General features: G+C 36.1%; 1 protein-coding gene across 2 annotated transcripts; it reads left to right on the top strand.

The window, feature by feature from the left end:
* Positions 1-1,788: 1,788 nt before the first annotated feature.
* Positions 1,789-14,172, top strand: LOC306843694 (myotubularin-related protein 9-like). 2 transcript variants are annotated; one of them, XM_079375318.1, is made up of 12 exons: positions 1,814-1,842; positions 2,381-2,586; positions 3,435-3,543; positions 3,662-3,787; positions 4,603-4,776; positions 4,856-5,073; positions 6,046-6,207; positions 6,577-6,718; positions 7,847-8,067; positions 8,863-9,014; positions 12,452-13,159; positions 13,353-14,093. In XM_079375318.1, exons 2-11 carry the CDS (start codon positions 2,405-2,407, stop codon positions 12,613-12,615), a joined length of 1,650 nt encoding a protein of 549 aa, XP_079231444.1. In that variant the 5' UTR covers positions 1,814-1,842; positions 2,381-2,404; the 3' UTR covers positions 12,616-13,159; positions 13,353-14,093. The 2 variants fall into 2 exon arrangements, with proteins under 2 accessions (XP_079231443.1, XP_079231444.1); XM_079375317.1 differs by having other exon boundaries at positions 1,789-1,842; positions 12,452-14,172.
* The last annotated feature ends 1,209 nt before the right edge of the window (positions 14,173-15,381 follow it).

Here is a 15,381-nt window from a genome sequence, read left to right on the forward strand (position 1 = left end):
TCCTTATTGTGTAAATTACATAAAGTTTTCCTTATCAAGCATTTTAAATTTGGTTTATTTACCAAATATTCCACAGTCAGATATAAATCATACTATTGGTCTAACAAATTAAAAATGTGCCAAGTAAAAATAATTTTAGATTTAGTTTTTTTTCTGTTGCGAAACTAATATATTTGCAAGCAAAAAATAATATTATGTGTTCCATTCAAATCCATTTTTGACACTATGACATTACAAACATGTTCTACATCTCTTATGTAACATTCTTTGTCTTTTTGTGTTGTATTTGGTGTTGTTAACCCCTCAATCCTACTTCCACAGCAATGGCAAGTTGGTTTATGGTTAGTATATGTTGGACTAGTTGGGCAATATAGCCATGCTGTTCCTCACGAAAGTTTTATGATCATATACTTTATAAACCTGTAGAGAACACTAAATTATGTTTATGTATTATATTTGGCAACACTTTAATTTAAGGTGTCTTTACACGTTACTATTATAATAACAAAAAATAAAATATGCATAATTGCATGCATTGCATCAGAAATACAATATCAAATATAGATTCTACTGCGTCAAAAAATAAAAAATCTGGGAGTTATATTAGACAGCCAATTGTCCTTTGAAAATCATATTTCCGCATGTTACAAAAACAGCATTCTTCCATCTTAGAAACATTGCTAAGCTTCTAAACATGCTACCTGTTTCTGATGCAGAAAAGCTAGTTCATGCAGTCATGACCTCTAGACTGGGCTATTGTAATGCACTGCTAGCTGGTTGTCCTGCATCTTCAATAAACAAGCTACAGATAGTCCAACATGCAGCGGCTAGAGTTCTTACCAGGTCAAGAAAATATGATCATATTACCCCCAATTTTACAGTCTCTGCACTGGCTACCTATTCAGTTCCGTATCATTTACAAAATATTATTACTTGCCTATAAGGCCCTAAATGGTTTAGCTCCTGCGTACCTAACTCGTCTTCTACCACGCTACAATCCAAGGTCGCAAAACTCTGGACTTTTGGTAGTACCTAGCATAGCAAAGTCCACTAAAGGAGGTAGAGCTTTTTCACATTTGACTCCCAAACTCTGGAATAGCCTTCCTGATGACGTTCGGGGTTCAGACACACTCTCTCTGTTTAAATATAGATTAAAGACACATCTCTTTAGCCAAGCATTCACATAATGCATCTTATAATCTTGTACTGCAGTTATATCTGATCAAATGTACATTTATTATTATTCTTTAGCTTGGGTTGAACAAATAATTTTTGCTTAGACGGAACAGCAGCTACGCTAATTATGTCTCTATTTGTTTCTCTGTTTCTGATTAACATCCCGTGGTAACTAGGAATTACAGAAGCTTCAGTCTGGATCCAACCCTGAAATGATCTGAGATGACCGAACACCTGAGAAAAGATAATGCCAACCCCTCAGAGGATCTCAGAGGATGCCAACGCTCAGACAACATACAGAATTACCAAATTTTTTCATAAGTTAAATATATTTAGGTTCTCTGCAGTATATAAATATATTGTGGAAACTTAATTTCCTGTAGAGCTGCTTTGCAGCGCTTTGTATCGTAAAAAGCGTTATACAAATAAACTTGAACATACAGTAAATAATAATTAATTACCGTAATTACTAAATAATATTCAAATTTTTTTATTTAATTTTTAATTTTTATTGAGAAGAGGATGAGTGAGAATATTCAACACTCCTTCTATGTCCTCAGCACTCCTCGCTCTCCCAAACCAGTAGGTGACACTATTGATTCAAATTAGCTTGCGGTCGGTTGTTAAATCCAACAAAGGAGAGAAACAGGGAAGTGGAGGTGTCAGGTGAGAGAAACGCTGTTGTTACCGCTGTCATCTCTTCAAAGTACATGTTTAAAATGTATATTTTGTTCTTGACAAGTAACAGTTCACCTGCAGTTCTTTGTCGAGTGCATTTGATTAGTTTTAGTCCGAGCGTCTTCATGTCGATGCGACACAAAGCTGCAAATCCCGTTTGTTGTTGTCATATTTCAGTCGGATGACACAGCGAGTCGAGAGAAATTGGACAAATACCTCGAATATGCTAGAATAATTGTAACACGTGTCTGGTTTAATTATGCTCATTCGAGTAAAATATACGAATGTGGTATTTTTCTTAACGTTACTGCTGTCTCATTGCTTGGGTCTTGTTTTGCAACCTGCACCAGACGAGAAATCCACCGCTGCAACATATTAATAACACATTATAGTGTTATACCTTGAATGGGTTTAGTTGTCAGATGAATGCAAATAACAGAATAATAAGAAACCTAATATAATGAGACCAAGACGTAGTTTGCATTACAGTATTCATTAGTGTTTCCTCTCCCATTGACTCTCGCAGGTTTCTTGTACCTCTCAAAACATCATGGAGTTTGCTGAGCTGATCAAAACCCCTCGTGTGGATGGGGTGGTCCTCCACCGACCCTTCATGCCCACTGTGGAGGGAACTCTGTGTCTGACAGGACATCACCTCATCTTGTCTTCTCGCCAGGACAACACTGAAGAGCTCTGGCTGCTTCATGCTAACATTGACTCTATTGAGAAAAGGTACTGCTGATATACAGAGATAGAAGTCTGAGACACCTAGTAAAAATGGCATATTATTTTTAAATATAATTTTTGTCATTTTCACAACTGTTTATAAGTTTGAGGTCAGTAAAATAAAAATAGATGTGACCACAAAACCAGTCATAAGAGTCAATTTTTTTGCTGAATAAATAAGCTTTCTATTGATGTATGGTTTGGTAGGATAGGATCATATTTGGCAAATCAAAATAGTGAGAAAATAGCCTTTATAGTTGTCCAAATGACAGGCATTACTAATCAAAAATTAAGTTTTGATATATCTACGGTAGGAAATTGACCAAATATCTTCATGAAACATGATTTTTACTTTTCTCATAAAAGAAAAACTTATAATTTTGACCAATACAATGTGACTTATGACTGGTTTTGTGGTCCAAGGTTACAAATACATTTTTATTAATCAAGGATGCATGTAATTGATCAAACGTGACAGTAAAGACATTTATAATGTTACAAAAGATATGATTCAAATACATTGTTTTTGAATTTTATATTCATCAATAATCCTGAAAAAAGTATCACTGTTCACAAAACATTTAAGCAGCACAGCTGTTTTCAATACTGGTAATAATTCTCATATTACAATGATTTCTGAGGAATCACGTAGCACTAAAGACTGGAGTAATGTCTGCTGAAAATGCAGCTTTGATATTTTCTACATTTTAAAACTGTATAGAAAACAGTTATTTTAAAATGTAATGCTATTTCACAATATTAGTGGTTTTACTACATTTTTGATCAAATAAATGCAGCCTTGGTGAACTTGAGAGACTTCTATCAAAAACATCTTTTTGACCTAATGTGCACAGGTTTGTCGGATCACTGGGAACTATTATTGTGAAGTGTAAGGACCTGCGGGTGATTCAGCTGGACATACCTGGCATGGAGGAGTGTCTTAATATTTCCAACTCAATTGAAGTAAAACTGCATTAGTACTCACTCTCATAAAGCGCAATAATAATGAAATGATAACCCTAATGTCTACTAATCAGTTTTTTTGTTGTTAGTATTCAGATTCTGATTGTTCATTTCTCAGGCTCTCTCCACGCTGGACTCTGTGTCCCTGATGTATCCGTTCTTCTACCGTCCTTTGTTTGAGGTCATTGAGGATGGATGGCAGTTGTTTGTACCAGAGGAGGCTTTCAGAGATCTGGAGTCTATGGTATTGTTTTATCCCTGGAAGCCTTGACACTGAGGTCATCAGAAAAAGTTATAATGCAGTTTCTCAGTGTATCATTGCTCATTTTTACAGATGATTCTCTATGGGAAGCCAAAGAGCACACATTCGTGACTGCATGCTCTGATATCCACTTTAATACAAATACAGTTAGTATTTCACACACTACCGTTCAAAAGCTTGGGGTCAGTACATTTTTTAAAATGTTATTTATACACCGAACTTAAGCTGTGTTTATTTGATTAGAATACAATAACACGTTAATAATATTCTGAAATACAATTACAATTTAAAATAACTGTCAATAAATGTCATTTAGTCCTGTGACGGCAAAGCTAAAATTTGAGCATCATTACTCCAGTCTTCAGTGTCACGTGATCTTTCAGAAATCATTCTAACGTGCTGTTTTAGGGCTAAAGGAGCATTTATTATTATTATCAGTGTTGAAAACAGTTAATATAATAGTAATATTTTGTGGAAACTTTAAGTGCTCTAAACAGCATTTATTTGAATTATTATTTTTCTAACATTATAAATGTCTTTCGTGTCACATTTGGTCAGTTTAATGCATCCTTGCAAAATAAAATGATTAATTTCTTTAAAAAATTACTCACCCCAACTTTTGAGTGGTAGTGTACAGCATATCAATTTATTTTAAACCTCTTTTGGTTTATTCTTGCTTAAAATACATTTAAGCAGAAACATTTTTGCTTGTGATTTTTGTTTTTGTCATTTAAAAATAAAGAGTCTAATTAACCCCTTAAATAAAGGTGTCACTGAGTTCTGTTGTCCTCTCTCAGACAGATGAATGGAGACTGAGTGAGGTAAATAAAGACTTCAGCGTGTGCCCCTCGTACCCGTCCCTACTGACTGTGCCCAAAGACATCGATGATGAAAGTCTGTGCAAAGCTGCTTCCTTCCGCCACGGAGGCCGTTTCCCTGTGCTCAGTTACTACCACAAGAAAAACGGCATGGTTAGAAGAAGTGCGCTTTGGAAATTTTGTTTCCAAATGTTGACCTGTTTAATACAGACTCTGATCACACTGTCCACAGGTGATGATGCGAGCAGCACAGCCGCTAACAGGAACCAATGGACGCCGCTGCAAAGAGGACGAGAAACTGATCAATGCCACACTTTGCGCCGGGAAGCGAGGTTACATCATCGACACGCGGACTATAGCTGTGGCACAGCAGGCTAAAGCTCGCGGAGGAGGATTTGAACAGGAAGCCAACTACCCTCAGTGGAGGAGGATCCATAAAGCCATTGAGAGGTGTGTATCCAATTATTCTCACACAGCCAAACTAACTGCAGAAGTAGAGATGGATAATATTAATATTATGACTCTGATTTTCATGTTATGGCCAGACATAACAATAGAATTTGGTATTATTTTGTCTAAATAAACATAAAAATAAAAACTGGAATCAGAAGTATTAAGTTTAGACAGCACAAAATTGTAATGCTGCACTTATTTGATTAAGAAAACAGTAAAAACAGTACAGTATACAGTATAGAAAAAATACAGTATTACAATTTAAAATGAGTGTTTTATATTTAAATATTTTAAAATGTAATTTATTCCTGTGATATCATTTAGTTATAACTTCTTTGCATTGAAATGTAGAGAATTTGATTTAAAAATTTAATTACATTTTATTTTATTACAAATTTTAATAAATGTTTTGAAAAAATATTTTAATTACATTTTTTTTTTTAATTTTGTTTTTAAGTTGGCATGAAACAAATTCAATATTTATTTTTAATGCATGTTATTGATCTTATTGTGAATGGTTCATACATGTGTTTAATTAAAAAATATTTATTTGTTTATTTAGACTTTATATTGTTTAATCAAAACCATGATTTCCCTCTGGTTTCATCGTGATTTTGACAAACGTTTGGCAAATCCAGTGACTATATCTTAAGTGCTCAGCTTGGTTTACAGGCAAACTGATAAAGTTGCTTAAGTCAGTGAATCAAATCACTTTCTTTTCAATTTTGTGATCAATATACCTCAGGCGGTCAGTGAATGGACTGTGAGCGATTTGTACCATCTGAGACTGAGACTAGTGTCCACTGTACTTTTATTAGGGGGCTTAAACTCGTTTAAGCCTGGAAAACACGTCAGTTGCAGCTAAAATGCTCATTTGGAGCCAAAGCTTACCATATGCAAGCAAACAAGCACAGCTGCATAAATGAGTCCTGTAACTAAGACTATAATCTGACAGCTGTTCTCCCACAGGTCTAATGTTCTGCAGGAGAGTCTGATAAAGCTGGTGGAGGCATGCAACGATCAGTCGCACAGCATGGACCGCTGGCTCAGTAAACTTGAAGCGTCCAACTGGCAGAGTAATGTTAAGGAAATCCTCACAACGGCCTGCCTGGCTGCACAGTGCATTGACAGGTACATCTGTTGATACGTCTAGCTGTTCCTGTCCCACACACACAAAGCCATTACATTGCAGACAGATCTGTGCATGCCATATTGTGCAGCTGTGTTAATTACTGTTTTATCTCTATTCTAAGTTAATTACAAAAGCCACTGTCGCCCTGTTTCTCGCCACATTTGTTGCAAAGCTTGGTGTGGTGATAATTAGTGCTGTTGTTATGCTGTAATCATCATGTTCATACCATACTGGTACTGCTGCTTTAAAAGCTGTTTTTAGCATGCAGTTCATTATCAGGTTCGTAGCACTATGTGTGTGCTAAATAATCTCAAACTGAGTGCTGTTGCAAACTTGGAGGGGCTACTTTAATTTGTGTTGTATTCTAGGGAGGGGGCTTCAGTGCTGGTTCATGGCACAGAGGGCACTGATTCAACACTGCAGGTCACGTCTCTCGCCCAGATCATCCTCGATCCGGCATGCAGAACCATCCGTGGCTTTGAGGCGCTGATTCAGCGAGAGTGGTTACAGGTGGGAAACCTTGACTCGGATGTGTCTGATTTCTGCTTCCTGTCCCATTGTCAAAATCATTCTGTTACCCTCCCTAGAAATTCTCTGAATGTACTGTAAAACGTTGGCTGCTCACTATATTTGCATACCGGAAATATTATCATAGGGCATCAGAGAAGAGCAAAAGTGTAATTGTATAAAGACAAATATTTAAATATTAATTCAGTGTCCCCTAATGACAAATGTCTCTGGGTACCTGTAACAATGCTGAAAATTCAATAAATCAATTTTAAAAGACACTTTTTCAATCACAAAAAATTTACAAAATATTCTACTGGAGTTAAATGTAATTTTTGTTGTTAGATGTCAAAATAATTGTATTAATTTAATTGTGTACTTCAGTGTGCAGAAGTTTGGGTTTATTTAGCAAGGATGCAGTAAATTAATCAAAAGTGTCAGTAAAGACATTTATAATGTTACAAAAGTGTTCTATTTCAAACAAATGCTGTTCTTTTGAGCTTTCTATTTGTCAGATATTCCAAAAAAAAAAGTATCACGGTTCCCACAAAAAATATTTTTTAATATTCCATAAAAATATTATTCCAACATTGATAAAAAATAATAAATGTTTCTGGAGTACCAAATCAGCATATTAGATTGATTTCTGAAGAATAATGCAACACTGAGGGCTGGAGTTGTAGATGCATTAAATTAGAAAATTAATTTAAATTGTAGTAATATTACTGATTTTACTGTATTTTCTATCACGTAATTGTAGCACTGTGGTGAGCATAGGACACTTCAGAAACATTAAAAATATATTTTGAAAAGTAAAATGTCGGAATAGTGTTGTATGGTCAGTATTTTTCTTTTTATTGTATTTGTTTTATGTCTGAATGCCGTTATGTATCAATATATATAATGTCGTATATAATGACCTATTGTTGATAAATGCTACTACATAATGACGATAAAATGTGTCACAAGTAATGTATAGAAAATCAAGACCCTTGGTAGTGTCCCAATTTGATAATACACTGATTAACAACATAGGAAACTAGGAAGTGGAATGAGACACAGCCTTGGTTTTAAAATGATGTTTCTCTGTGAAGTCTGGGATAACTATGATGCTGTAACCTTTACCTCCAGGCTGGTCACCCGTTCCAACAGCGCTGTGCACAGTCTGCATACTCAAACGGGAAGCCCCGGAGTGAAGCGCCTGTGTTCCTGCTCTTCCTGGACTGTGTGTGGCAGATCCTGCGGCAGTTCCCTTGCTCCTTCCAGTTCAATGAGAACTTCCTGATCATGCTCTTCGAGCACGCCTATGCCTCACAGTTTGGCACTTTCCTTGGAAACTGCGTGGCTGAGAGGTTGGTGTCACCCTTCATCACATTCCTGTCATGACGTCCATTTACAGATTCTCACATGCTCATCTCATTTCCTGTATTACGTCACATGCAACCTTGTAAAAACAGTTTTTAAAAAAATCAGATAAATCTCTAAGTAGCTAACATAAGACCTGTCTCAAACACCACAGTTATTTATCACTCTGAAGGTAACTTGTGTGTCTGTTTTAAAACCTGAAAGGGAGTTTGGGATTGGGCCATAGTTTACACTTGTACATAAACACATGGCATGTTGTAATTCTATCCGTATAGAAAGATATGTTCAGGAGCAGAAGGTAACGAGTCACGGCCCTTTCCGTCAACACTGTATCAGTAATCAGTAAAGGTCAACTTGTAGTTGGCTGTGACCCTTTTGTGTTTTTCATATTCTGAACAGGATGTTTTGGTAAATGTGTTGTGAAATGAGTTTCCGCTTGTTGCTTAAATGTGTATCACATTTCAAAATGTCCAGTTTTGGTACAGTCATTTACCGTCAATGAATGTGTAGTTTGTGACGTTATAAATCTGGGCCCATATTCACAAAACATCTTAAGGCTAAAAGTAGCTCTTAAAAATAGAAAATCTTAAAAATAGTTGGCATGTCAGTCCTATATTTAGGACTCCTAAATTTTTACTCTACGAGTATTTCACAAAGCGTTTTAGTGCTAAAACTAGGTCCTAAATCTAGTTGTCTATCTATGTCTCGCTCCTCCTAAAATAAACTTTACTGTAAAGTTTAGATGTAAATGTAAACTTTGTACTTTCTGTGTAATGTTTCAGGGTGAAGCTGCAGCTGTCTCAGAAAACTGTTTCTTTGTGGTCATGGGTGAACAGACCTCAGGACCTGGAGCGATTTCTCAACCCACTGTATGAGCCCAATAACCTGGTCATCTGGCCGTCTGTAGCTCCTCAGAGCCTGCTTCTGTGGGAGGGTGAGCACATTCCTCTGTTTTGCATCTCTTCCAGCACCTGCTGTGAATGTGACATCTTCATGAAAATCAAATTGAAAAGCATGTTTACCCAGTTAAACTATAGGGGGCAGTCATGTGTTGTTTGGTGCTTTAACTATATTTTTGCAGTGAGCCTTCGAATGCGTGAGATGCTTAAAGAACATGTGGATTGTAAGGCCATTCATTTTAAAACACATACTGATGTGTCACCATTCCTCCATGACATACTATAGATCTTGTGCATTAGTCATGTACTTCAACATCATGTTTAACAAACTTGAGACAGATTTCCATCTGAATGATTATAATTCTCCTGGTATAATGAAAATGAAAATAATTGAATTTATATTAAAATCTGAAATGATAGTTATATTAATTACATACGAGAAGTATTTTAATATTAGAATACAATATTATTTAAATTAATTATTTACATTTATAAAGAACACACCTATAGTCTGCTGCAAAGTTATTGTAGTTTGTATATATGACAGAGATTTTGGTTTTCTGGACATAGATTAAACAAAGATGAAATGGGCTAAATTAAAAAAATAAAGTTAGTATTACTCTAAATGTAATAATCCATTTAGCTCTGTTGAATTTTTAATCAAGAAAACTCCCCTTCCTTGTCATGTTTAAGACATTATTAAGCATTAAAGAAGCAACTCTGAGACTCGTTTGTTTTAAGCCTTTCACCAGATACAGATTAACGTCACATGGAATTCACAAGTGTGACAATGATTTAACCCTGGTGACCTCTGTGCCATTCATTTTTTTTTAGCCCTCATCTCTGGAGCCTGTCATGCCTCTATTTTAGAGGTGCAGTGAAAGAGACTCTTTCAGGAAAGGCAGACATGGAGTTTAATGCCATGGGCTTTTACTTTCAGTCACATGAGCAGTTCTCAAACAACTCACAGATATGTTTAGACCTTTCATATACACTACCAGTCAAACGTGTGAATTTTAGTGTACTCCCCAAAAGAGCTACACTGAACAGTCTTATGGTATAGATATAAACATTTGCCCAGATTACAATTCATTAACCTATATTTAAAAAAAAAAAAAACAATCCCATGTTTGTTGGGTATTTTTAGCTGCTTTTCCTTCACTATCTGGTCTAACCCATTAAAGATAAATGCAATAATAATAATAGCAATTAGAAATAATCAATTTCATTTCACTATAGAATAATTTATCATTTATCATTTAAAGGGTATAATAATAATAATAAGAAGAATTTGATTGGTAAATTGTGAGAAACACAATTAAGTGTTTCAGCATTTCACAGCTAAGTAACCAGAAATCAGTTAAGTCTGTCCAAATATTTTGTACATTGCACAGTGAATGTCAGGGTTGTGTGTACAAAGGCATTCTGCATGCAGGGATGAATGGAAGATTGGTTAGATTATACAGGATTGCCGGGAGACATGTGTCGCGTTCTTTAACATTCCTCCTGGAAACAAAGATGCCGTGATGCCAAACTCCCTCACGAAAGAAGAAATGATGGCAGATGGACTATCCTGACGATGCTTTTCATACTTTTCTGTGCCTTGACAGTGGTAACTACTTGGCAGTCAATGGGACAATCACAGGCCTCCCGGTTTTCATCCATAATATCTTAAATTGTGTTCCGAAGGCGAAAGAAACTCTTACGGTTTTGGAACAACATGGAGTGATATAATGACACAATTTTCATTTTGGGGTGTAATATCCCTTTAAACAAAGCATGCAAATGAAGTATTCAGGTATAGCAACCTCACCCATTTAACCAGTCCTAATTCAATCAGCATAACTACTCATTACTCACAACTCCTCAAGAGTCATTACAAACAAAAGGTGAGAGTCTCCGTAATCTGGCTCATTTGACTTACAATAAGAACAAGAACTGGCAGGAACCTCCTGCTACAAACTTTGTTTAACAGAATTGAAATCTGATGTCATCATCTTTACTATAAATGCTAAATACAATGTACTTCACCTTAGTTTTTCATGTGATCCCATGTCAGAACATAGGTTCAGCATATCTTAAACAGATTCTTAAATTTGTTATCCCACACTTTCTTCCAAGTCACTTTTGTACAGAACCATATGTGAAAGAACTGTGTCCAATTTATTTTTGGTGTAACAGGCGTAGGCAAGTAAGTACTGGTGCGTGTAAACCTCACTCCCCTGATCTCAAAAAGAGGTGCTCTAGCGTCTGACGGTAGAGGCCGTGGCCTTTAGCCTCCTTGTTAGAGTACCCACCTCCCGTGCCGGAGACTGCGGTTTTGAATTCCGCTCGCAGCGAGGCGAAATAGAACCGGTTACATTGGCAAGCGGATGTAGTGCTAATATAGTGGTTGGCTATGTTAACATGGTACCTCAGGCTGTCCAATATGTAGGAATTTTTTTTTCTTTATTGGAACAGATTTGGAGGAAATTAGCATTATGTTACCTGCTCCGCAGTGAATGGGTGCTGTCAGAATAAGAGTCCAAACAGCTAATAAAAAACATCACGATAATCAACAAGTAATCCTCACAACTCTAGTCCATCAATTGACTATTTATGACATGAAAAGCTGTGCATTTGTAAAAGGCATTTGAACTTTACACCATCACTCATGGCTAAAATATGAGTCTGTAATTCATAATAGCGCTTCCTCCAGTGAAAAAGTCCTTCCCCTGTTGTCCTCTCACATTAAATTTCACCAAAATATTTGTTTAGAGCTAGTTTGGACTTTTTCCACTTGAAAATGATCTTTGCATATTTCTCTCCTGATTCAGATGAGACAAACCTTTCACCGGAAATAGCAATATTATTATATAAAAAAAGGATTTGTTTCTTACAAACATGCAGCTTTTCACTTTACAAGATATTAACTAATGGACTGGAGTCATGTGGATTACTTATGGATTATTGTGATGTTTTTTTAAACTCTCATTCTGACGGTACCCATTCACTGCAGAGGATCCACTGGTGAGCAAGTGATGCAATGCAATAAATAAATTTCAATGCAATGCAGTTTTGCACTGCAATAAATTGCTCCAAATCTGTTCTGATGAAGAAACCAACGCATCTACATCTTTGATGGCCTGGGTGTGAGCAAATTTTCAGTGAATTTACATTTTTGGGTGAACACATTTTTTTAAGTGTCAAGGTCCTTTGAGAAATAGCTAATTAAATGTTAATTTCACAGTTGGATGAGTATTGACCAGTGCACTCTGCTAACACCATTACAAAATGTCAGCTTTACGTGTGTTAAGAAACATGGGATTGGCGTTTGTGTGGGGATATTTAAGCTGTCCTTATGTATAACCTTTAGGTACAGCAGGACGATCAATGTGGCCATCTCACAACTCAGAAAAGATCCCAGAAAATATCATTTATCAGCAAGACAGAATGATATCATCACATATCTACCTTGTTCTTTTCTCTGTAGGGGTATTCCTTCGCTGGAATCGCTCCACAAAGTGTTTGGACGAGGCCCATCTGGAGATGGTCCATATTATAGAGTATAACAAGGAGCTGCAGAACAAAGTGAACAGTCTGCGCAGACAGCTGGCCCAGCTCGAGACGGAGGACAGCCCACTGCAGACCCCATAGGTCATTAACAGAATGGTATCCTTCTGATTTGCCAGCTCTGTCTTACTGAATTAAGCCTCACGCACATGTATCTACACTCCTCTGATCGTACTCTTTCTTTCTGACTCCATTGGACTCCAATGGATTCTTCTCTCTGGCCACTAGATCTGCTACTCTACTAATATATCATTGTAGTTTTCGTACTTAAACACTATGCCTCACTTGTCCTTATGACATGGTAACACATTTTAAACTGATTAGTAGGTTATGATATATGGATGTCATTTCACTAGAGATTGTACATTGGTGCTTTGGTTTACATCTTCTCAAAGAAAATGGACTGCTGATGTGCCATTTTTTTTATTTTAAGTCGTGTGCCATGAAGTGCAATAGAAAATACAATTCTGAAATAAAAGGGAAAATATTGAACTCACTATTAGATGCTGGAAATATCATTTGAATCTAACACAGCAGGTTTACGTAGTCTTGTGTTCCCTAACTCCTTCCAAAGAGGGACAGACCACATGATTAAAGAGAGAGTTCACCCAAAAATGCTGTCCAAGATGTAGATGAATTTGTAGTTTCATCAGAACAGATTTGGAAAAATTGAACGTTCCAACACTTGCTCACCATTACATCCTCTTTCAGTGAATGGGTGCCGTCAGAATGAGTACAAACAGACGATTAAAAACATCACTTTTTATTTATTTTTTAATCAGCTTTTTGAACTCTCATTCTCACGGCACCATTCACCGCAGAGGATGTATTGGTGAGCAAGTTTTGCAAGTGTGAAGGAACAAACTACATTTTGGATGGTCTGAGAATGAGTACATTTTCAGCCGATTTAAATTTTGGGGTGAACTGTTTCTTTAAGATATTGCCAAAAGTGGCACTTTTTGCTTTACAAATGTAAGATTGTTTGTGCATGGGTAATATTCATATTTGTATAAAGTTGTTTAGTATATACACAAAAGCATTTCATTCCCTCCAGTTCTCCATGAGTGACATGAGCGTGGTCCGTAGACTGAAGGTGTTTACTGCAAAATCTCATGCAAATCATTTCACATATCATTTATGCAAATAAATCAAGATATATAGGCCTATGCTCAATGTGCCGTTACATGTTTTTTGGTCCATTTGTTTCATAAATATCTGAATATTTAAACCTATTGTGCATCGACTCCTGTAGCCTATATAGGTAACTAATATTCCACTGGGTTCTTGCCATCAAATAGACTCTGCTGCATTTATGAATGTGTTTTAGTTTAAGGTAGGTTTTGATACCGGGGATAGATAGACAGTCAGTTGTTGTTGTTTTTGTTTTTTTATGCACAATTTTTTTTATTTCATTCTGGCACTTCAGTAGCATCAACTGACAAGCATTATTAAGATTCACTGTAAAATTGTCTGTACAGTGTCATGCCTTGCTTTGCAAAATATTGATCAAATGTATAACTGAAGTATGTTATGTTCTGTGGGCATTAAATTTGTTTAATGTACATCTGTGTGTATTTGAGTTTTTTTTTCATATTTAGATTGACCACCTGTAAGTATCTCAGTTCCAAGGCAATAAATGGTAATAAAATAAGAATTACCGGTAGTCAATTTGACTTATCTTATCAGCGCATCACAATAATGACCGATATTACCATTGAGGAAAAAGGAAACAATGGTATGTAAACTTCAAATTGAATATACAGTATAGCTCATGTAAAATATAGAATTTCATTTTACATTATAATATATATATATATATATATATAAAGGATTGTCAGAATAATTGCTTTTTTTAAAACCTATTGCTGAATTGTCAAATAATTAGTTAACGGCAACACGGTTTCATATTGTACAAGCTTATATGCTGCAAATACAACCACTGGCTGTGTAAAGCACCATATCTCTCGTCGCATAAACATGGTTGCTTTCCCCACTCATTATCAGGAACATGCAGTGTTTCCTGGGGGATGGGCCTGATACAGCCTCACGTATACAGTACACTGTATATGTGCGCTCGAGTTTCAAATGCACCCAGGACCTCTTGTGCTGTGCAGATACTGATTTCTTTGCTATGTCTGGAAATAATGTGTGTGCTGACATGCTCTGTATTCTGCGTTTAATCATGGACAATGTCTAATAGACACAAAGACAACACTTGTTTGGCTCACAGAGACGGTTTCAGACCTGAAGTAACCTCCGGGCAAACACTTCACGCAAGCCCTAAAGTGTGTCACATTGAGTTACTCATTCACTATTTTGTTATGTCGGAGATTTGTCCTTTTTCTGTGGCCTGTACACGTCAGGTATCTGTCCTATTGATCTATTAGATTGAAAAGTGGGAGTGTTGGGACTGAGGTTTTGAGAGATTTTCAGGGTAAATATCAATTGAGTTCAGAGGATATGGCCTTGAAGCATCACAGGAAGGTTTAATCATTTTGATGGTGTGTGGCTAGCAGACCAGAACCTGTAATAGCTCTGACTTGCCATCCATGCATTGGTATAGAAAATAGCAGAAACAATAAAAAAAAAGGCTGCTGGAAAGGTAATGTTCCTCTGTTGTTTTTTGTTTCAAGCTATCAAACAGACTTGTTTTTTTAAGATTCAAAACATGCTTTTTAGGGTGTTGTTCACAGATTAAAATAATTAACAATGTTTAATAATGTTATTTATTTCATTGTTTTTATTCTCAAGATTTTTTATTTGCTGAAATGCTTCTAAATCAAGGCTCAACAATTTTGAGAAATATTCAGGCAAGTTTGTTGTCACTACATGTCTCGCTAGTTGATCATA

This window comes from Barbus barbus (assembly GCF_936440315.1).
Source record: "Barbus barbus genome assembly, chromosome: 24".
In the NCBI taxonomy this organism is placed as follows: Eukaryota; Metazoa; Chordata; class Actinopteri; order Cypriniformes; family Cyprinidae; genus Barbus; species Barbus barbus.

Excerpts from the sequence above, each read along its gene's own strand:
- LOC306843694 (XM_079375317.1), top strand. The coding sequence starts at position 2,405 with ATGGAGTTTGCTGAGCTGATCAAAACCCCTCGTGTGGATGGGGTGGTC. Across the intron at positions 2,587-3,434 it reads ATTGACTCTATTGAGAAAAG|GTTTGTCGGATCACTGGGAA; the intron begins GTACTGCTGATA and ends TAATGTGCACAG. Across the intron at positions 3,788-4,602 it reads TCAGAGATCTGGAGTCTATG|ACAGATGAATGGAGACTGAG; the intron begins GTATTGTTTTAT and ends GTCCTCTCTCAG.